The 24473-nt window shown below is 41.4% G+C and overlaps 1 protein-coding gene and 1 long non-coding RNA gene across 3 annotated transcripts in view; one reads left to right on the top strand and one right to left on the bottom strand.

Moving 5' to 3' along the window:
* Positions 1-9371, top strand: part of LOC144272206 (uncharacterized) — a 32376-nt gene extending 23005 nt beyond the window's left edge. The window contains exons 2-6 of the long non-coding RNA XR_013347508.1: positions 2892-2964; positions 3053-3143; positions 4264-4398; positions 6256-6367; positions 9240-9371. This is a non-coding gene — a long non-coding RNA (uncharacterized LOC144272206). The remainder of the gene's footprint in view (positions 1-2891; positions 2965-3052; positions 3144-4263; positions 4399-6255; positions 6368-9239) is intronic.
* BMPR2 (bone morphogenetic protein receptor type 2) overlaps positions 8353-24473 on the bottom strand; it is a 178215-nt gene continuing 162094 nt past the window's right edge. For both annotated transcript variants that reach the window (XM_077830120.1, XM_077830121.1), the window contains 3 exons: positions 22729-22901; positions 20277-21556; positions 8353-18218 (listed from right to left, as the gene is read on the bottom strand). In XM_077830120.1, coding sequence (XP_077686246.1) covers positions 17968-18218; positions 20277-21556; positions 22729-22901 — 1704 coding nt within the window. In that variant the 3' untranslated portion in view covers positions 8353-17967. The remainder of the gene's footprint in view (positions 18219-20276; positions 21557-22728; positions 22902-24473) is intronic.

Here is a 24473-nt window from a genome sequence, read left to right as displayed (position 1 = left end):
GTTACCATACTGTGGTGATAAATGACCTATAAATGATTAATAGCAGATGGCTATACAGATACTTGTGTTTTAGAGAATGTCGTAAAAACATGGTCCTTGCCCTCAAGAGTTCACAGTCTTGTTTTGTTGGTTGTTATATAACATTAAAGGGAGTATGAAATACAAATCAATATGGCCTCTACACATTATAAAGGAAGAGATTTTGGAATAGTTTTGGTTGTATAGGTACTAATCCTCTAGTTGGACAAACCAATTAGCTCTATTTGAGTAGACTCTAGCAGAAGGAGGGTGGAGTTCTTGTCTCTGGGAAAAGATCTGCTTAGAAATACCTGGTGGAGATCAAACTGAAATTTCCTACCACAAAGTTATAGTTGTGTCTTTATGTAGTTTGGTAAAGTCTCAGCCTGACATAAGGATTGCCTCAATATGTATCGTTTCCTTTTCACCATCTTGCTGAGTAGAAGCCCACTAATTTTGAACTGCACTGCCATGTTGTCTACATTTGTTATCAGAAATTCCCTGTAGATTCATCTTGGAGGGGGACAGTTTGATCTTTTGAGAGTTTCCAACGCAATCTACAGGGATTTAGAAACTTCTCTTCCACTACTGATAACAGCATTTATACCATATGCTGTTCAGATGTGGCATCTAATGTGCTCTTTCCTGCTATGTAATTCTCCTTTAACATGACTTATACCACTGCTGCAGCAGAGATGGACAACTACAGGACTCTTTTCATGGACAGAAAAGAAAATTCTACTGCTGGAAACTTATTCATGTTAGTTTGTTCATGTTGCTAGAAGCTAAAAAACTAGAAGACACAGGCATCTAGGCCCAGGTACTTAAATACCTTTGAGGATCTATCTTGCATTAAATCAATGGGAGTTAGGCATCTAAATACCTTTCAGTACCTGCATCCTAGCGTTTCACAGCAATTGTAAAGGGGGAAAAACGCTACAGTACTCTGTACTTGGAATATGGAATCAGAGACATCTAGTGGTCAAAGGTGGATAACAGTATAGTTGAATTTTGCGTTGAAATCCTGTATTGCAAGAACGTAGGAAGATGGAAATGACCATATTGGATCAGACCTAAGGATCAGTTTCCTGTCCCTGGCAGTGGCCAGTGCCAGATGCTTCAGAGAAAGATGTAAGAACCCCACAGTGCCAGATAGGGCAATTTCTCTTTCATTAAGTCTCATCCTGCTCTCTTAATAGGTAGAGATTGGCTTAAATCCTGAAGCATGAGGTTTGATATCTTTTCCAAAACGTTTGCTATAATTAACTATGATAAATCTGGATAGTCTTGTTATCCATATAAATGACCAATCCCTTTTTGAATCATGCTAAGTTCTCGGCTCTATGATATCCGGTGGGAATGAGTTCCACAATTGAATTACCCATTGTGTGAAAAAGTATATTCTTTTACCAATTCAGATTTTGCCACCTTTTAATGTCATTGAATGTCTTCTTGCTCTCGTCAGGTGTGTATCACAGTGTTCACGCAGCTCATTTATTTTCTCTAAGGTGTGGGACCAGACTTCAAGGAAGCTCCATAAGCTAAGCTTCTACAGGAGCTGGTAGAAGTCAGTGGATTGGAGCAATTTGGGGCTGCTAGGTGGCAAAGTCTCTTGAAAGAGGGCTCTGTAGTGATCACACCTAGAACTTAGTGCCCAGCTGTGGCTAGCTCAGTAACAGGGAGATATTGGCAAAGTGGAAAGAGTCCAGAGAATGAAAAACATTAGGGAGAGGGAGAGATGGACAAGTGAGAAGAAAGCTAAATAAGTGTAGCTAACCAAAAACATGACACTTCAAACAGCTGAAGGGTGTAAGCACCAAGAGTAGTTCCAGGGGATAGAGCTAGGAACAATGGGGTGCAAGAGGAGCATTTCCCTAAGTGCTGGGTTTTCCTGTTGGGGAAGGGACTATAACTACATTATGTATCTGTTAACATGAACAAAAGAGCCCAGATTCTTCCTTCCACTGACACAGTGAGTAAACTCAGGGGTCTTAACATCAAAGATCTACAGATTCTGTCCCCTTTGCTGCGTACTTCTCTCCTGGAGGCAGGACTGGGAACAGAACAGACTGGCCAGGGGATATGGCCACCCACTCTCTCAGAAGGTTGAGATATCAGACTCCACAGTCCCCCAGGGAGCAGTAGGGTGAGTACACGCACTACAGCCATGTACTGCTCATTGGTTCTTCCAAGCAGTGGCAGTACAGCTGGCTTTTAGCTCCGCTGCCATTGTCTTTTCCCCACCCATCCAATGGGGCGGGTCACAGAGATGTTGCTGAGGAGCAGGGAAGGCTGGCTGGCAAATTCTTACATGGAGAAAGTGGAGATGCTGCCACATGAGCCAAACCAGCCCAGGAGCGGTAGAGGCGCCCTAAAAGTGTGGGAGCCACAGGTGCCGAAACTGTGGCCCCACCCCTCTGTGCTGCCTCCAAGGCCTCACCCCTTCTCCCCAAGCCCTCACGCTGCCCATTCCCCCATGACCACGCCCTTGCACTGCCTCTTCCTCCCAAGACCTCGCCTCCCACTCGCTCCTCTCTGCTCCCGCCCCCCATCGCTCGCCCTTTTGACTGGTAAAAAGTGGGAGGGCCATGGCCCTCTGGCCTCCCCTGTTCCAGCATCCTTGAAACCAGCCGCAATTAATAGGCACAGTACTAGGCAGTAAATAACCAGAGTGACTTGCACTCTCTTGCAGCATATCTCCCAGCTCTGCAGCACTGGAGCAGCTAGCTTTTCCAGAGTGTGGCTAGAAGTCTGAGCTGCAGGGAAGGTATCAAGAACTCCAGGATTGTCTGGCTATTTTCATGGTCACTCTCCACAATTTGCAGTTTGTTGCAATGCTCTAAGCCCTTAATTGCTAACTCTGTGTCTTACAGATCTCAGAGCATCTCCCTGTGGCTGTGGCACTTCTGGTTCTCTGCTGTCCGGGGGAAAAGTTGGTTTAGAAAGGTACATTTACTAAAAGACGTACGAGAGTGGCCCTTAAAAAGTGACACTCAGCTGTGTGACTAATTCCACTGCCCGTCCCCTCTTTCAGGTGTTCCTGGCGGAATACAGGCCTCTGAGGAAAATGGTGACTCTGAAAACGATGGAGAGGTCAGAGCTACGGGATGGGACCTCACAGAAAGGTGAGTGGGAAGTAAGTCAGCGGCTGTGATGCATGAAAGTACAGCCATTTGCCTTAAACAGAAACGAGGGGCCACAAGGAAATCCCATTTCTAAGCCTTACAGAAGCATTGGATAGGGCCCAGCATAGACTTCATTACGGGCTGGAGCATCCAGCTTACTCAAAAGTGGCTAATGAAAGAGGCTGCATGTTCTACATTGTCCTGTTGGATGCGTGAAGCAGAAGGACCCAGCCTGGTTACAAGAGTAACTGAAGCTTCAAGTGGCTCTTGCTGCCCTTAGAAATGCTGGAGGGAATTTACCCTCCTCCTGACTATACCATTGGCTCTGATCTTGTTTTGTGTTTGCAACTGATGTCACAGAAGTTGATACTAGAAGCTATCAGTCAGGAGAAGATACTCATATTTGATCCAGCTTTTCATGTGCTTCCAAGCCACAGGCCATCTGTGCTTTGCCTTAGAGTACCTTCTGCCAGGTGCAGTCCTCTCTGGGCTTAAATCTTTGTCTAGGAGTTTGAAAGCTTTGACAGATCTATAAGCTTTCCTCTGCATGAAATCTAGGGTCTGATCCTGCTTCCACTGGAACCTCACTGACAATCTGCCAAGAGTGAGTCCCTCATTGACACCATTGGGAGCAGGACAGCATCTAGAGAGACATTTTCAAAGTCTTCTCCCCTCCCCCAAAACAAAAGTTTCTTTCCAACAGGTCTTGCACTGGAGGGAGGCTCTGGGGAGGGCATAGCAGAGAATGGGGCTGCTGCCCAGCCACTCTCTTTTCCATGTCACGGAGCAAGGCCACCTCCCTTCCTGCCACAGATCCTGCCCCAACTGTCACAGAACACTGACCTCATGGAGACAGGGGTGGGACCCTGGAAGTATCAGATTCTTTTCTTGCTGTGACAGCAGGAAAAGCCTGTCCTGCCCATAGAGAATCCTGGAGGGAAGAGGGAGGAGTTGGGAACAATCAGGATGCAAGTTTAAAGAGAAAATCCTAACTGAGGGCGGGACCGTAAGTTGTTCTCCTATCAGTTCCAGCAGCATCTCTGTAGTGTGGGGCTCAGCTCATCCATGGCCACACTGCAGAGCTCTCACTTGGTCCTTTTCCATTTCACCTTGATTTCAGAGACCTCAGATTACTTAGGCTGCTGCTGGACATGGATGGGTTTGTGAAGATGACAATTTTAGCCTCTGCAAAGAAAGTGTCTGATTGTTCACTTGGGTCGCTCTGCTGCCATCTCAGGCCATGGACACTTGCCAGGTGCATTTTCTATATAATTAATTTCATTACTCTGTTTGATATTTCTAACCATTGTTTCATCAGTGTCACAGATCTGAAATATTCCAACAGGATTTTCAACCAGAACAGATGCAAAAATAACAATAACTGATTGATAAAGAAGACATTTACAGTCACAGTGTAGGGCATAAATACCAGGGATCCCCTAGAAAGTGGCATTGTCTAGGGCAGAGGTGGGCAAACTACAGCCTGCTGGCCCCTCTGACGCAGTTCTTGAGCTCCTGGCCAGGAAGGCTAGCCCCCGGTCTCTCCCCTGCTGTCCCCCGTCCCGCGCAGCGATGCGGGCAGCTCAGCTGGCTCTGGCTGGGCGGTGAGCTCCTGCCTCTCTGAGCTGCATGGTAAGGGGGCAGGGAGCGGCGGGGGTTGGATAAGGGGCAGGAGGTCCCGGGGGGCAGTTAGGGGACAAGGAGCAGTTTGATAGGCGTGGGAGTCCTGGGGTGCTTGTCAGGAGGCGGGGGTGGAAATAGGGGTCGGGGCAGTCAGGGGACGGGGAGGGTTGGATAGGGGGTGGGATCCCGGGGGGGCCTGTCAGGGGCAGGGGTGTGGATAGGGATCAGAGGGGCAGTCAGGGGACAAGGAGCTGGGGGGTTGGATGGGTCAGGGGTTCTGGAGGGGGCAGTCAGGGGACAGGGGGTTGGCTAGGTGTGGGAGTCCCAGAGGGCCTGTCGGGGGGTAGGATAGGGAGTGGGGTCCCAGGGGGCGGTTGGGGCGAGGGGTCCCGGGAAGGGATGGTCAGGGGACAAGGAGTGGGGGGGTTGGATGGGTCAGGGGTTCTGAGGGGGGCAGTCAGAGAGTGGGAAGGGGCGGATAGGGGGCAGGGGCTAGGCTGTTCGGGGAGGCACAGCCTTCCCTACTCGACCCTCCATACACCCTCGCACCCTGATGTGGCCCTCGGGCCAAAACCTTTGCCCACCCCTGGTCTAGGGGTTCCTGGGGGTGTCCTCCTCTCCCTAGGGAATATTGCTGAAGAGCCCCAGAGAGGGTTGGAAGGATTTTTGTTTCTGCTAAAGATATTTTCCGACTGTTAGTTTGGGACAGTTGGGACCCCAGAAGGGGTGAACTACAGATGTGACCTGGTCGGAGGGCCGTGTTACCAGGGAGAGAAACCGCTAGAGCACTGGCGCAACCATTGACAAGGGGTGCTAGTCTAGACAGAGAGCTGTGCAGCCCGCTTGGCCATGAGAAGGCGACTAGCCATGACTGGACTTGATTACACCAGTGAATGAAAAAATACATTATTCATCCTGCTCTTGCTATGATTTCTGTGGACTCTGGGCTCCTGACTGCTCTTGGATTGGTGGAAGGATCACCAGCTCTGGCTCCAAGTGTTTAAAACTCAGGTCACATGGCAGTAGTTGAGTTTAGGTGCTATTGGAGGCTTCCTCATCTGCAGTCCATTCCGGACCCCACAGGGTGCAGTTTGTGGTGCCCTTGGCCCGAGAAGAGCAGAGTGAGTGCACCAGTGAATGTGTATGCACTATGAAGACAATAAGGCGGTTTCCTCTCACAACATCGCTTTCTAGTGGTGGCCCCCTTGTTCTTGCACACCATTGCCCAGTTCATGGCTGCATTCCACTGTTCAGTTATATTGAGCCAATGAGGATTGCTGTCCAACTGCTTCAGACTCCCACCTGGGTTTGGAAACACAGCAAATACAGGCAAATGGCAGTCTAGCAGCTACTGGTACTGTGTGCCCACTCTCTACCAACACATCTTGATTTAAATAAGAAAAGTAAGAGGGGCTAGAGGACAAGGTCTCAGATCGGTATGGTCTTATGTAGTGCATCATGGAACCAGATCTCGTTGTTACCCTTGCAGGTATAGAAGAGCAAGAAACTCCAAACAAGCTACCTTCAGCCTGGAGAAAGAAGGGAAGGACAGGTTGTCTCATCCTCCCTGGTAGTGCACTACTGCCCCAGAGACAATTCAGGTGATACAAAGTAGAGTAAACCTAATCCAACAGAGCCTGGGTGAGGTTGGGCATCAAGATCTGCCTGGGAGATAACTCAGTCTGATTTTGACATCCTGGGGATGACCCCCCTCTAAATTTCTGGCCAGAAATTTGGAATAACCAAAGAATAGATAGACATACCCCAGAAAATCCAGCTTGGGTCTTGTACCGTGTCCTCAGCTTCCACTGCCCTTCTGTGGTTTAAATGTCAGGGAGGTGTTCTGCACCTATAAATGTAAGATATCTCCTTGCCTTTCCACACGCTGAGAGTGCAACAGAGCATGACACTGTGCTTTCTCTCTTTCATGGAGACTTTGACTCTAGACTGTGTATTTCACAGTCAAGATAACATCAGAGCGTGAGTCAAAGTGCCTTTAAAAAAATTATATTTTTATTTGGGGGTAGAAAACAGACCCAAATACAGAATTGCAGAGAAGCAAATATGAAATAAAAGTAAATGGTCTGCAATAACTATTCACGTACAGACCAAAACAAAAATGGTAACAATTTCTCTCACACTCTTAACATGAGCAAAGCACAACAGGCTTTGTAGTTTCAATGTGTAGCTTAGATTCAGTCAAATTAACAAAAGCACAGTAGCAAGATAATAAGATTTGTTTTATGCTTCATGGCAATGTGATTTAGAAGTAAGTTTCCAGACTTTTCCCACATCAGTAATGATTTTAATATCCAGCTTGCCATTTTCCATGTCCCTTTTATGTGAAGGATCCAGAGGCTTCAGAAAGGATTAGATGTATGTGAACAACAGGAATAGCTAAAATTATACTAGGAAATATTAATAAACTAAACATGGAATTCAGAAGGCATTAAACCCTCAAGCTTCAGGCACAAGGTAACTGCTACTGGAACTTGGGAGCAAACTTTTCCCCCTAGATGCAGGTTATCTCATAACTCCTTATTGCAGTAGTTCCTTCCTCTAAAACAGATTTCTTCCTCTGAAGTAGTAGTTACTAGCCACTATTGGACACAGGACATGGCACTAGATGGACTGTCCTATATGGCAGCACCTGTGCTCCTCCAGTAGTAACATGTTTGCAGCCTTCATTTTGGTTCTCACATTTGGGCTTTGGCAGGTTAAGAGGTTTATGCCAAGTATCAACATGGGGTGTGCAGTGCATGTTGGCTCTCCCCCCATGGCATTCAATGTGTGCTGCCTCCTATGCAAGGTATTCTGGGTTACAGCCGCACTTTCTACTCTAGCCTGCAGAGGCAGACACACCTTGGGCCATAAGGAGAATCATTGCTTTATATGGGAAATAATGAGACCCTCTCTCTCTCAGGTACATATATGGCCTCCATTACCATCAATCTCAGCACCTCACAGTATTTAATGTGTTTATCTCTCAACAGTGTTATCCTCATTTTGAAAATGGGGGACCTAAAGACAAGTGACTTGTCCAAGGTCACACAGGAAGTCTGTGGTAAAACAGAGACTTGAGCCCAGGTCTCAGAAGTCGTACGCGAGTGCCCTAACCAGTGGGACGTTCTTCCCTTCCTCTAAAAAGTTTAATTATATCTGCTATAGGATAAACTCCCAACTACAACTGATTTTGCTTTGGTGGTAGACTTTGGAGCTAAAAGATTAGATTCATGCACTCACTCCAAGTTCAGCATGGTGTAAACACTTTTGGCCAAATCCAACTGATAAATGATGAACTTCCTATTTATGGGTGATGGGAAAAGATTCTAGTTTTAATCTGAAATCATTTGAATGCATTTGTTCATTTTTGTTTGGTTAGTACTTAATACATGCAATACTGCACACTTCCTCTGGGCAGGATCAAGACCAAAACGTCTACAACGGTCACATGATTTAGCCAGTACGATTTTACCTACCTCCCCCTCCACAGTAGTGGCCTTGCTCTTGTACCTAGGAACAGCTTACGCTAATAAGAGTTAATGATACTGTCACAAACTCACAAAAGTCCACACTTTTTGTCATGAATATGATCTTTAATAAATGGAATAATGCACCGTTTTACAGCAAGCCTTTTAAACCTAAAGAATAGTCTTTAAATGTTCTTATCCCTGTGTTTGTATCAATACAATCTTTTTATTTAGGTTCATATGTAACAAAGCATTTTCTTACAAGTATTCATAGAAAACTCTGTAGTGGCTTATCGATGTCAGCTTTCATAGTGGCATCCACAGATGATTAAAAAAGGAAAAGTAATTAGCTTTTAAGAGTTCATACTCACACTGTTTCATAAAACACAACTTATACAGCATAGCGAGGTACTGGTCAGCTTATACAAAAGGAAAATAACTGAAAGTAACTATTTATAAATTCATACATGATATTTCATCTGTAATTTGAGAGAAGAAAACCCAACAATACCCATTAGCAAAAGGGTTCTGATGATACTCCAAAATTACTATTTCCCCCAGAAAAGCTCATTCAGAAATTAATGCTCTCTAGGGTTATAGTTTTCCTTTCTTTCATAAGGAGAACAGCAGTTTCACATCTCCACACTTCAGCTTCTGCAAAACACCAAACCCTACAAATCAGGGTTTGGCCATTGTCCTTGTATATTGTGGAAAAAAAGTAACCAGCAACAATTGTGAGGTAAGATTCCAGCATATATAAATGTGAATACAGCATATTTTCCTTTAAGGACAAGAAGCAGACAAGAAAAAATTCATACAAAAATCTTTTAAAATATATTTCGTGTGTGTGTGCACGCGCATGTGTGCGTGCGAGAGAGAGCAATAAAAGCCACAAACCAGGAAAATAAAAGTGACAAATGAAGTCAGTATTAACTTGGCCTTACCTGCTTTCCTCACAACCTTAATGCTAATTGATCCCATTAACTATTTCCTTTCCTTTCAGAGGTGACCAAACATGCATGTGGGAGCCTAAAACATACTACGATTAGGCTGCAGACTACATCATCACCAAGTTCTGAACAAACAAGATTGAATCTAGTGCTCCAGAAAGAAATCTTGAAAATTACTACTCTGCCTGAAAAACGAGTAAGTAAACTGTGAAAAGCTAACTTTTGGAAGCCCCCCGAACTACTAAACTATAAAGAAAGGAGCTAGTTTCTATCTTTAACAAAATGGCAAAAGTGTGGGAATGCCCACAACTTTTCATTGTAAATTGTAAAATAGCCAATTAGCCACCCCTACAACTCTGCCCCTGGTCCCCAAACTCATGGATTTATTTCCCAAGAGAGTGGAAGAGATTTGAAGGAGCTTTTCCAAAGCTAGGCCAATTACTGAATTTGTTGAAACATGGATTATGTATTGAAATTAACTAGAATGGCACCTTTGGAATCACTGTCAACTTCAGATTATTACAGGTCAACAGTTCATTGGGTTCTATTTTATTTTGCAATTATGTAAATTAAACCACTTGAGCTACAGAGTAAGATTATTTAAAATGGCATTGGCATGTACAATAAAGTAAAACATGTTTAAATATGAATCCTGGACAATGGCTGTGACTACATCAGAGCCCAGATCTCTAAAAAGGAACCTTATAGTTAATGAGAAACAGGCCCTTTATCTTAAAATGTCCTGCCAGTGCTACCACTGGTGCAGCTCCGCTGTCATGGCTGGACTAGCGTGGACCTGCTGCTGCAGCTTTCGTTAGAATGTTAGCTAACCCTGCTCAAAATGCCAGCACCCAGAAGTGGCCCGTGTACATTAGCATTCCCGCTATTGGCACTACACCAGTAGTAACAATGATGAGAAATTATAAAAGGGGGAAAAATCTACTGTAAAGAAGGCCAGGGGACCTGATCTTGCTTCCACTGAAATCAGTGACAAGACTCCCACTGACTTTAGTGGAAATTGAATCAAGTCCTAACTGATTAGATACAAACTATTTCTCAGATAAAGTTAGACCAAATAGAATTCCCATTCTGATTCCCAGGAGAGCCAAAAGCTTGATCCTGCCAAAAGTCATTGAAAGTTTTATCACTGACTTTAGCAAGAGCCGAAGGAAGCCCAAAATGTTACATCTGTTTAATTATTATTTTACACCAAAACTAAACTACATTTTAAAAATTAAAAACACAAAACCAAAACCAAACAGATATATTCCTGACCTGAAGCTTTGTATAACTTTTAACCCAAGAAGAGAATTTTTTTCAGTAGATTTAGGGCCCTGTGAAAAATTGGATTTATATTGGAAGTGCACACATAACCTTAGCTATAACATCACAAAGGTCTTGAAAAAGAAAATGCCAAATATTACTCTTTAAATATCTTAGATTTATTTCAGACTAATTTTAATGTTTAAAAAAAACCCCAACAACCTTTAATTATTCAGCTTCAAATGCATTTCATATCAACTGTATTCCCCGTTTTTTACCTTTCTTCAAAGTACACACAGTCCAGGCATAGTCAGTGACCAGGTTCCATTCGGAGGGATATTAAGTATTTGGGAGGAATTGTATTCGTTTCATAGTTGTAGTCCAATTTCTATTGCAATATGGAAAAGACGCAACTTAAACATGGCCTGTGAAAAAGTCTGCCTGTTTGATCAGGACATTATATGTGCCTATTTCATACCTAACACATAGTATTTAAAAATGGAATTAATGCAGAACACATATGCATCTAAATACATACACAACTATTTCAAAGACAAAAATGTGTTATGGCTCCCTTGCAGTATGTCTAGCTTTTGCGGTAAGAAAGGGTTAAAAAGTAATGCATACAAAATGTAATGAGCAGCTGAGAAATGCAAGTGATGTGCTGCGCACCTGAGTGCAAATTCCACAATCTGACTTTAGAGAAAGTGCTGAAGGATCTACAGCCCAGTTTTCATAGGCTAATGAGATAGCTATCTGCGGGTGAATGTTTTGTTAGATTGTTACAGATGAGTTCTGACATCTGGATAAGGACACAGCCTACAAATTTACTCTGTACTATAGGTTGTTTTAATCTTGTTTTTTCCTTTATCATTTTCTCTGTGGTAGCAATAAGGAACTATTATTTGGTGCAAGTACATAGACGCCAATTCTGTGGGTGCTCTGGGCCTCAAGCTCCCACGGAAAAAAAATATGGGATGCTCAGCATCCACCAGCCACACTGGTTCCGGCCCTGGGGCTGGCTGCTGACCAGCTCTCAGGCTGGCCGCTGATCAGTGAATGGCTGGCTGGAGGCGCTAGGAGAGGGAGGGGCAGAGAGGAGGGAGCGGCGGTTGGGGCAGCCTCAGGAGAGGGAATGGAGAGGAGTGAGCAGCGGGGGGGTGTTAGGAGAGGGGTGAAGGTGGGGCCTCGGGGGAGGGTGCGGAGCAGGGGGTGGAGCGCTCACCGGGAAAAACAAAAGTTAGTGCCTGTGAGCATGTATAATTCACAGCATAATGTAAAACACTTTTCCTGTACTGATTTACATGTATGAATTTTACTCATGACAGATGGTCAGGTAACAACTTCTGTGTTTATAGCTGGCCCATGGTCTACGAACTCTTTTTATATGTACCAAAAAAGGTGGGAAGCAAATTTCATTATGGATAAAGGGTCGAATCCTAAGAAGTGCTAAGCACCCGTAACTACAGATTATATAGATTACAATCATGGTCTGGAAGCTGTGAATGTAAATCTATATTCAAAAATCAAATAACGTAAAAGATAACATAAAAATACACTATTCCGACATGTTTTGGCAGTAAAACACACAGCATATATACTATTTCCAGAAAGACTATGCTGTGTAGATAATGATTAAGGGACAAAATAGCTGTGATGTTTTCATTTTTTATCACATTAGAAAATGACTATCTGAATATATTTCCATGAGTGTTACACTAGTGGAATATGTATATTTTCATTTTTCTCTCTCAAAAGTACTTTAGCAATGTCATTAGAACACATGGAGGGGTCCAGCAAACTGAATGGGCCCTGAAACTATGCAGCATATATATTATGTACATAAGATGTATCTGCTGAGTAAGAATATATTACTTATCAAATTTTGTTTGATAATCTCTTCCATAGGTGTCTATGTTCGTGTCTTTTTATATATCTTTTCCTGTAGCATTCAGGATTAAAGAGCTTTTCTGGAGTAAGTTGTTGGGAGAGAGGATATTTACTTTCTAAACAACTCCATATCAAACATTTTTCAGTTTATCCCTGAAACCTGCCAACATCCCTCTCACTTTTGTTTCTGCCCCAATAGACTTTGAAAAAATAACAAAACTGTGTTGCCACTAAAACCAGGTAATTTTCTAGATGTGAACGAATGACAGAAAAAACTGTGAAGTGAACTATTATATTAACAAAACATAATACAGACAAAATCTGTGTTTTTTACAATGAAGTATTCCTGGGGTTGGAAGATGATATAATCACAGTTTATGCTGGTTTTCTTTTAAATTAAGTATTTCTTTACTTTTAGTTCTGCAATTTAAATACACCTGGGAATTGCAAGAGTGGGATTATCTTTTAATTATTTAGCCTGTATGCACACATGCATTTGTGGAGCGCTATCTGGAACATTTCCCCTGATTTCCTCATAATCTACTCATAAATCTCTATTTTGGTAAAAAGAAAATAAATCTATCACCATATAGGCATGTCTACACATATGGCTAGAATTCCTATTCTCAAAACTAACTGTGTAATGTTGAACTTCATAGGAGTAGGAAACGTGTGAACAGACAACATATTTGCCTGGACAACTCCTTTAGATTTAATATGTGTGATTTTCTAAAACCAATAAGATTTCTGAGTGGCCTATACATAGATAGGTCACCTATGTTTGTTGTAACATTTTATTTGAATTCCATATTAGAAGTGAACATATAAAATATTTTACCATTGCTTATTTGACATTGGCACAATCCATTGCTATTTACATTATCAGTCTATTGTCATTTTGATATATTTATATTGTCTGCAATATGCATTTAGAAAAATGGTAATTTATCAACTTTCATCATTATCCATCACTGTATTTTTTTTAACAAAGAAATAAACTGGACTTTCCAAAACTGATTTACTGTACATTAGTTAAAAAATAGGTTTGATTTGTAGAATTCTCTCTCTTGTATTTGACTTGACCTTAAGTATGAGTCTCCAAGGTACTTTTGTGAGCTACAATTCAATGTAATTTAATTACAGGAATTGAGTTCTGTGGAAAAGATAAGATGACCTACTGTGAGCAAAACAAGGGCTTTGCTAATTATACATCAGAATTAAGCCATATTTAGTCTTACCTCATCTAACTCTGCAGAATTTGAACATTTTAATATATACCTATCATCTGTTTCGGTTGACCTTTAGAAGTAATAAAGTTGCTCGTTTTGATCTAGAATTCACATTGGGATAAAGTGTACACATTTCTACTATGTTACAAATGATATTTATCTATGATAGACTGATTATATAACAGATACTTTCTGACAATTGTGATTTACCCCAAAGGTTTTCAACAAAATGTTCGAGAAAGACAGGAGAAACGTGAAAGTTATATTTGCTTTAAGGAAGCTGAGGGAAAATTGCAGAATGCCAGAAAGACTTTTCCATCTGGTATAGTGATTTTATTAAAACTTTTGACTGCATCAAGCATAAAAAAGTTTGAATTATTACAAAGGATTGGCCTAAAACAAAAGCTACAAGACCAGTGAAATCAGCCTTGGCAAAAAGCAGCAGTATTTAGAGTAAATAATTTTTCTTTTCCTAGCATGTTTCAACTTAGGCCATGTCACTGCTGCAGCACATCTGGTGAAGACGCTCTATGCCAACAGGAGAGAGATCTCTCATTGGTATAATAAAACCACCTCTGCGAGCAGCAGAAGCTATGTCAGCATTAAAAGCTCTCCCGCCGACATACCAATGTGCACACGAGTGCTTATGTTGGTGTAACTTATGTCGTACAGGGAGGATGGAATATTTACACCCCTGAGCGACATAAATTTTGCTGGCATAGGCTATAGTGTAGACATAACCTAAGATAAGAGTGTGAGTGTGTGATACAGAGGCTCCTTGGCAAAGGGCCCCTGTTCTTTGCAAACATCTTTCACCTCAGACCTGACAAACTCACTGCACCAAACACGTCTTACAGGATATTTGTCCATAAAGAGTAACATAAAAGGTAGCTACAGAAAGCTCATAACTTGTCAAGACTCAATCATTGTGAGATGTATGTATGGATATTTAAGAATTAATGTATTTATACGGAAAGTATGCTTTATGGACTTGGAGTAAAAATTAATCACCGGACCAAGTGTTTTGATGATGTCTCATTCAAGCAAGAGAGTTGTCACTCTTCCCCAGTCAGCTGGCAAGGCAGTGCAAGGGTCTATTATCTAACCTGGCTACATCCCAGAACAGTCAATGGAAAACCGTCAAAGACAATTGCCAACGATTGAAACCACTTGGAGGTGAAAAAGGAATATTACAGCAGGCAGAATATCACCAGGGCTATGACTAAAGACAAAAGAGCAAAAGGCACTCTGGATCCATTCACTGAGGAAACCACTTAAGAAGCAAGGGGCTTTCATGAACATTTAGATCCTGATTCTTGTGACACCAGCCAGCTCAGCAATTGACTGAACCCTGGGGGGAAAGACTACCTTATTATATAGAAAAGGTAACCATTGATAAGTGTAGACCCAGGTTTGTGTTGTCATAAGTTGTTTCTATCACTTTCTCTCACTTCTAGTTAAATCTTTATTCTTTCTTAAATAAACCTAGTTTTGTTTTCGTATAAGTGCTCACAAGTGCTGCGTAGTTTACAGGTGCAGTGATTTAAGATAAAACGCACGGGTCTGGAATTTCTGTGAGTAGCTAATGTTAGGGGCTGGATAGTGCAGGGGAATAATTCAAAAGGACCCAGGGACTGAGGTGCACCTCTTATTAACCTGCAAGGTGAAGTTAGTGATGGTATAGCTCAGAGAAGAGTGCTCGAGTGGCTGAAAGGCTCATGGTGTCAAGGAGCTGACACCCAGCTACCATAAGAAAGACTCCCTTTTGCTGGAGGCAAGGGGTAACCACTGTGACTCACAGTCCTGGGTGCCCCGAGAACTGACACAGTGTTTTACAGATGTTTTTTAAAGTAACGCTCTGAAAGGATGATAAAGGTTACACTTAAGGCAAAGCAAAAAGTCACTAAACGAGGTGTGAGCAATCTTCATTATGCACATGATACAGTGACTGCTGCAAAAAACAAAGTATTGTACTCCAGAAATTCACACATAGATCCAAAAAGTGTGAAGAATTTCAAGTTAAGGTAAATTCCAACAGGAACAAAAAGCACAGGCAATGTTATGACTATTGTGTCAAGAATTCAGATCAGTGTGTAATGCAAGCCAACTGAACATGTGGCAAGTTTTCAATATCTGGGATGTTAGATTGCAGCAGATGGCAAGCAGGAGAAAGAACTGAAACTAAAATGGAGAACATCTTTTAGCAACATAAAGATAAGCAACTGTATATTTATACATTAGGCTAACAAAGTTGTGCCTAAGAGAAAAGCAGGAGCCTTTATTTGGGTGCAAGGACTGGGCAGTGCTTAAAGAGCTGGAGGCCAAATTCTGCCCTGATTTACACTTCTGCAACTACACTGGGCCAGAGTCTGATTTCAAGTTACACCAGTATAATAGCAGAGTAACTCCTCTGAAGTCAATGAAGCAAGCAACTCCTGATTTATACTGGTGTAGCTGACAGCAGAATCTGGCCTACAGCATTTAGGAAGCATGATAAGATGCCAGAGAGAGACAGGAATGCAAACAAGGAAGCTTGGGAAACAGAGTCAGATGTGGAAGGCCATATATTACATATGGCAGGTAATCATCAGAGGCTCAAGAAGAGAGTTAGAAAAAGTTACGGTTTGGGGAAAGATTGTACAAAAGCAATATCAAGGTAATGAATGGTCTTGAAAGGACAGAAAATCAGATTCAGGCAGCTGAAAAAAGGCAAGTTTGGTGGCAAATCTTGGCTGCCAGCATCCTGCCATAGTGATTTGGCACGCTGACTGAATAATTTTTCCACAGTTTTTTAGGTGTTGGGACATGAGCTGTTTTCAAATACAGCTACAAAGCTTTGCTCAGTGCCACACCACACTAGATACTTCAATTTCTTAGCTAATTACTTCTTATTAAATTTATTTCAGCAGGGTAAATAATCACTCTTGAGACAAAGGCCTCATGTGGGTGCAATGTCCAGAAAGGAAGTAATTCTGTTTAAATAGACAAATTCTATTATCCTGGGAAGAAGTTGTGGTCACTCACCTCAAGGGATTGATGGTCACAAATACATGAAGTCAGCGTATGTAGTGTTACATACATTCTGAGTGTTTTCACCATAAAAGATTGAAATCTCTCCCTCATGGCCATAACTTTTAAAAGTGTATGTTTAAAATTCTAATAGCAAGATGAATTAAGAGGTCTATACAAAACTCTAAGAAAACTAGTTTTCACTTAACTCAGCTGCTGCCAATTAGGATAAACATACTTGCATATGTAATTTGATGGACATGGCTCCAGACCTCAATATTTACCTCTACGGAGGTATTTAATAGACGCTTAGTTGCTCATCACATGACTGTTTTGTGTCAATCATAAGTCAGGCTTTTTTCTCTTGTAAGGAACAAAATGCAACTGCGTATACTCAAGATCTTAGTAGGACAGTTCATTAGGATTTCTGATAAATACACAATAATAGCATTCAATAAAAAATGTTCATAAATACAAACTGAAACTGCAGCAAAAATCAAATATGGCAGACTTACTTTGTTTCCTCACACTTTGTTCAACACTGTCTTGCTTAGAGCTTCCCCTTCCAGTGTCATGTCTCCTATGAAGGAAACTGGTTAAGATACGGAAGGTTGAAAAGAAAGGCAGCTGAAATCATATTTTGTTTGTTCCTTTTAAAAGTCCTTTCAAGATGGGGAAAATTCATGCATTTTCCATTATAATCTTAGAGCTCAATGATAGATATAGGCAGCTGCTTCAAGCTGGCTATGGTGTGCAAAGTTCACTGTCATGAATGATCAACTGCCAAACAGGAAAAAAATTAACAAATACTCACAAAGAGGGGGAGAATGTGTGGCAGTTTTATAAACACACTTTCCAATAAAGCGTACTGTGAACTATAGACTATTGCACATTTCAACATAACACAAGAAAAGTAGGGCATTCAAAAGATAATACACTCTGTAACATAGAAACATACTAATTAACTTGTGCACAGAAATCAAAACATGGATACAAGACACCACTGCAGTCAAACCTGTCTTATAGTCTGCTTATGTTTTTAGTGATCTTTAGGAACTGGTCCAAACTGATTATCAGCAATAAATTTTTTTGTTGTTTTTTTTAAAAAAATATTTTGAGACCACATTTTTGATACACATATATATAATTCTGTGGTCAAAAACAGACAGACTTAACTTTAGCGATACTAAATAAAAGTGCAAAAACATTCAAAAAATGAAACAAAAAATATGGAAGCATAAGCTAAAAAATTTCTGCATAGCTGAAATCCATTTAAAGCGAGTTCTTGGCAGGGGGTGCTGACAGGAGGAGAAAGCAGTTTTTTAAAACGTCTTCTGCATGTTCGTTTCAAATAATTCAAAAATGTCATTTTGTTGGCTTTTAAAATATTTCACAGGCAGTTCACTCCTGCATCCTTAGACACCATTGTTGTAGCAGTACCTCCATCTGCAAGGTAAACAGCAGTGTTGGATTTAGAGTGGACTGCCCTATCACTGCCGTTGTTGTTGACTTCGCAGTCCAGTGGTTCAGTGGAGATGACCCATGTTGAAGGGCGCCACCTCTTAAGTGAATATGGAGTTTTCACACGTTTCTTGATCTTTTCTCCTGAGCCCGGTTTGCCATCTTGTGATGAGTCACCTACTGAAAATAAAAGTAGAAAATAAAATGTTACAAGAGCATGCTTGAGAGTTCAAGCTGGTTACATGTACATGTAGACTGAAAAAACAAATCCTGTCAAAACTAGCAATAGTGACAAGAGAGGTGACTAGTATTTATGTACAGTGGGTGCCATTAAAACAAAGGGCCAGATTCTGCTTTCCATTATTACAGTGTAAATCTGTAGTAAGTCCAGTGGAGTCACTTCAGTTACCCTATGCATATACTGGTGTTAGAGAGCAGAATCTAGCCCTCAGCATTTACATTCATGTGACTTTTGTAACCATGTGATGTTTCTGTACTTGGAATGGGAGACATGGCGCTACTGCAATATTACAGGGCAGTGAATGCTGAGTTTTTAAATGGTATTGTTACATCATTTACCTTTTAAATTCCATTTTACCTGGCAAATAGGTTCTTACGTACATGACCACAGACAAAACCTAGCTTTTCATTTTGAGGCCAAATGTTCTATTCTCTGATTTTCCTCAACCAGCACTTGAGTCTAGGATGGTGAAACCTTTAAGACAACTGCTTGTCACCTTTTCTGTGTTTAAATACCAGCAACTGGGATTTGACTGTAAAAAAACAAAACCCCAAAAAACCCCTACATCTTCTTTATTTAACCTGTAAAAGGATGAGGTAAGAGAAAAGTACTGCAATAAAAAAACCCAAAAAACAACCCAACAATTCATTTTACTAAATTAGAACAAAATGAAGCTAGAAAAACATTCCACCAGTGAATATTCAACTGTATTTCATGAGTGCTCTGTTGCTGGTTTGCACTCTTCCTTTCCAGAAAGTATCGGTGTGTTTTACATTGCTAACTTAAACGTGTGTGTCTCCTCAGTTTCTGCTGGGAAAGCCCCCACATCCAAATAACTTTGCTAATATTATATTCTCTGTCTGCCTAAGCACATTCAAAGGCTTTCAATCACAGTTACCTTGGCTCCTTCCAAGAACACAGGGTATTTTGGAAAAAAAAAATGTCCAAAGAAAGATAAACAGGCCTTTTCAATAGTCCCTTTGAAACTGAACAGAACAGGGAATAACTAATGGAGGCTATAACTAACAGAGAGCTTAGCTGTAACCTTTCATTACTTTTACCTTGCAGGGAAAAGACAAAAAGTCAATAGTGGCTTCTTGTGTCCTTTTGCTGTTGAAGCCCAAAGGGTGATTACAGTTATTCTGAAGTCTATTAAATGTGTTTATATCTAAAAATATGTTGCTTTATACTACTGTTGATTAACTTCTCATACACACACACACACACACACACACACACACACACAGTGTAGATGAAATATTTACTATTACACTAGGATTCAGACAAAAGTTTGGAGCAGTCTGTAGTTTTTCTATCTAGTCTGAACCCCCTAATGGGACATACTGATCTTCCAGGTCTCAGCCCTGGTATCTAATGCTAATCATACGTGAGAGCTGCATACCAATAGTGGGTATCAAGACATCAGCTCACAGGATTGGAATATTTCAAGAAAAGTAACTTATATAACTGTAATTGTTGTTACTTACCACAATAAAATCAGATGTACTTATTCTGAGAAGCTAATAATTATATAGTACAACCAGACATTTAAAAATAATGGAATATGGAACTAGTTATTGTAATCATTTATTTTAACAACCCTGAAACATTGGGCAGGAGGAGAAAATGGGAGGCTTAGTTAGGGTCTCCAGTATGCCCAGGAGAGAAACAGGGACAGCAGAGAAGCTCTGCAAAGAGGAAGAGCTGTAGAAGTGATTGGATTTGGAGAGTGAAAGCAGAATTGATTAGAAAGTGAACCAATTTATTCCAGAGGTGGGGGAGGGAGAAAGAACTGATATATTTTCAGGCCAGGGGCCACAAAATTAATTTAATAGGAGGAGTGAAATTATACCAATAGAAATTAAATATACATGCAATTTGGGGGGGTTGGCTATTTGGGCTGTGAGACAATACAGGTATTTTTCATCCAGGCAGATATGCTTAATTCTCAGGTAAGAAAGTGTTTGGGAAATTTTTCGAGTCCTGTCAACACTTACACTGCAAGCTACTGCTGTCCAAAGTATTTGTGGCCGATAGATCTAGTGAATTAGGCCTCTGTGCTCTTCTAGTCTGGGTCTGCCCAGGATATGTTGTCATTCTCTGGGTGCCAGGTGTAGTAATGTCTTGCATTGGACATGGATTACTGTTGTTGTTATTGGTGTTTGTTCGGCCATTATCTAGCGGTCGCTCTCTCCTGTCCACTAGACGATCCAGAACACCTTCATCTTGGCCAACTTGCTGCTCCCGTCTCAGTAAGGGTTCATGCTCATCGGGGCTTGAGTTAATATTCAGCCGACTGTCTTCTCCACTGAACTGATTCTGCAGCATTTCCTGGGCCCTGTGTGCCACTGAACTGGTTGTCTGGCCAGATGGCACTACACCATTGGCATAGTGGGTTGCTACACCATGCGAGTTTATGCTTTGGCTTCTCCCGGCCACTCCATTCATGGTAACTGTTACCACATGAGGTTCTGCAGCATTGATAGTGTTCATCTTGGCAACTCCAGTTTCCACTTGCTTCAAGTTTGATTTGTGCTTGCCACCAAATTTCAGTCGTGGCTCCTTTGTTGAATTTTTGGGGTTTAAAGGTAGACTAGTAGGCCTCTTCGGAAGGTTCTGCTGCTTGGGTAGAGGGTAGACCTGAGTGGATGGGACATCTGGAATCAAACATGCTTGACCATTCCCAGCTTGTGTGAAGTCCTGCTGTCCTGTCACCTCTGCTGCAAGTTTGATCAGTGGGTAAAGCAAGCTGGAGCTGGTGCTGCTGAGTGGATCTGGTCCACTGAACTGTTTAAGGGAATGCTCCATCAGATTCTCATCAGAGCTCTCCTTTAGGTTCTTATCTACTTCTTTTGGATCCAGCTTGTTGGTTTCTAAGTCCTCCTCTGTTAGCTGAAGACAAACAGGAGTTGGTCCAACAGACTGCATGACATTTGTAGCATGTAGGTTTGTTTCATCTGAGTAAGGCATCTCAGATATGGTAGTCATGCCAGTGCTAGGAGTAAGGCCAGTTGTGTTGGTGGTAGTTGTGTTGGTGGACAAACTGGTGACACTAGTCTCAGGGCTAGGGATGCGAGCCTGTGCTTGCTGTCGTTCATAGTTAATGGAGTTTCTGTTCTTCTCCCCTGAAGTCAATGGTGTAGTGGACACTGAATGCTCAGAAGAAATATTCTTCACTATACTGTCAGTGTGGTGGATTGAGTCTTCAATATAGGAGGAAGAAGAGTAATCTGGATATGGCCTGATTTTTGGCACACGCCTGTGATGTGACAGGTTGCTTAAAAAAAAAAAGAAAAAGAAAAAGTCTGACATTAAGATTTTTATATATATATATATATATGTATATATATAAACAAACTGCCTTTCACCACTGAAGGTCTCTAATTTTCCCTTCATGTATAATCCAAAGACCAACTATTTAAGGAGTTCTGATAACACACTATAGCTTCCATGAAAAATTCTGGCTGCCATGAAATTGAACTAGTAGGGCAGCAGGTTTTATCATGGATATTATTTATGTAACAAAGCCTCTTAATTGTTTTTAAAGCCAAAAGTAAGGAATTTTGTCATCCCATTTGATGATTGCCCACTTCACAGCTGAAGCTCCACTCTAAGTGCAGTGAAGAGATCTTGGGGTGAGGGAGGCGAAGAGAGCCCTGCAGAGAGGATGGAGGAAATGACACAGGAAAAATCATGGAGTCGCAAATTATGATAAAAATCCATGATACATAATTTTAAACACAAGTTTAACATGATAAAACACACTGCCCTGGGTATCAAGAGTATCCCCAAACAGGATCTCTAGCATACACAAAGCATTAATATCAACTCAGCTGACTCTCCTTCCCTTTGGATCATTTACAGTCAGAAAAGGGAAATACGTAGTGTCTCTCTCTGCAGCTCAGAATAATTATAAAGTCAATGCTGACCTTGTGGTTCCTTAATTGAAAAATACAGGACTGGGAATCTGAATGATTTCCTGAACTCATGTCTCTCAGCTGGCAGTGAACACACAAAGCTTTTAGCAGAAACATTTTAAACAGAAATTTCATGAATCATTTAGCAAGAGTTCTTGAAGACACTTCATAATCACTTCTTTATCTTGACTGTGAAAGTACAAGTCTGTTTTTCAGGTAGCTATATAACTCCGTCAGAAAGTCTGATCTTCTCTCTCCAAAATACAGTTGTTTACATCATAGGTGTATTGAATTTGAGGGAATTTGGGGACCCAAAGCTACAAAGAATCAGTTAATTGTGGATTCATATAGTAAGTTAGTGAACAACCTAAACAAAACTATGCAAAGTCCATATACACACTAGCTCACACATGTTCATATAAATATGCGAGTTCCCAAGAATACCCAGCTACTATTAACATTCTAATCTCACTCCCAGGGTGACCTGTGTACTGAGGACAGCTGACTAACACCAGACTACTTCACTTCTTACCGCTCATTCTGCATGGCAGTAGACATAGGATTGACTGTTGGACTGACTGATTTGTTCCTCTCCCAAATCATCATGAGTTCAGCCATCCGCTCTTCAGCACACTGGGCTGTCAGTCGAGCTTCAGCATCTTGGTCCCAACAGTCTTCGATTGTCTCTTTCAGGGACCTCACAGCCTGCAAGAGAAACTTTTTGTCAAATTATTCTCCTTTTTATGTTGTGTTTTTAATATACTTTCTAATGATTTAGAGTGATCTAGATAAAGTGAAATACTGACTTTTAGCCATAAGCTGGTGTACATTTTAAGAGAGAATGAAGGTAAAAATGAACAAATCTGTTCATTTAAAGTTAGTTTACACAAAAGAGTGAGAATTTACATGATACTATAATCCTAATACCCTTTATAATATATTACATTAAAAAACTATATATGGTCAAGCATTCAAAAGTGAAGAAATGCCAGAATTATGGTTGCCTGTGCAACCTTCCTTCTGGCTCTGGCGCATATGCATTATGATAGTCTTTAATTACATGATCACATAGGTTTTTTTTTCAATTGGGGCCCTGCCTCATTCAGTGTACAGAATGCATAGTACTCAGGAATACCATCATTTTTATCATCCTCATTCAATTGGTGGTCCCTGCTTTGTTTTACTGGACACACAATTAATGCAAAATGACTTATTTCCTCCTGGTCTCTTCCGGACTGCTCATCACTGTAGGATCTGAGTACCTCACAAACATTAATGAATTTCTCTTCACTGAGAGATAAGAGAGTGTTATTATCCCCTTTTTACGGATGGTGAAATGCAGACAGAGACTTTCCTGAGGCAAGTCCATGAGTCAGTGGCAGAGGCACATGACACACTGTGAACATGCCTCCAGACCATAATGCCATGCTCCAAACATAGAGGTGTGGAGCATGCACAGCTGCAGTTCTGAGTGCTCCACACTTCTACTTCCCCAGGGTCTTAAGTGCAGCACAGAGAACACACTTAGTAGCTACCTCCTAACATGTTGACTTAAGGCTTAAATTTTCAAAAGAGACTGTGGATCCATTTTCAAAACTGACCTCAATATTTCAGAGCCTCTTTTGAAAATGGGATTTATGTGTTTTTGAAAATTTTAATCTAAATTTCATGTTCAGTGTCATGCACAAGAACAGTGGCAGAGATAGACCTGAGCTCTCCTGTGACCATCACCTGCTTTAACCACAAGACCATCCTCTCTCTTCCTGCATTTCCCTCCCTGAACCATTACACATCTTCCAACTTCTAGAGCAAATGAAGCAGGGAATCTACAAACTGTTTCATTCACTACAGAACCCTGATTATTCCCCAGAGCACCATCCATCCTGTGCACCAAATGAGACAGGGCCCTATGGAAAAAATAGAATGTGATCATGTAATTAGAGATTGTATCATAATTCAAGTTCAGCAAAAAAAATTCTGCAAATAGTAAATTTGCCCAAAAATGCATTATGTGCAACTGTAAATGTCACACATCATGCATCATTGGTGGGGTTTGAACCCTGAAACTTTTGCACATAACACAAGGCAGTTATTTCCATGGAGTGGGGTGGTAAAGATGGACCCCGCATATGTCCCCAGCAGTCCAAGGTGCGGTCAAGAGGAGCCCAGCCCTCTCTTCCCACTCCTCCCAGGAGGTAGGGAGAGCTCTTTTCCCAACTGGTGCCCCTAAAGTGGGGAAATGGGCCAGTGGGACCATGTCCTGGGTCTGGAGGAGGT

Source organism: Eretmochelys imbricata, chromosome 11 (assembly GCF_965152235.1).
Source record: "Eretmochelys imbricata isolate rEreImb1 chromosome 11, rEreImb1.hap1, whole genome shotgun sequence".
Taxonomy (NCBI): Eukaryota; Metazoa; Chordata; order Testudines; family Cheloniidae; genus Eretmochelys; species Eretmochelys imbricata.
The sequence above is the reverse complement of the archived record's forward strand: the minus strand, read 5'-3'. Positions and strand labels throughout refer to the sequence as shown.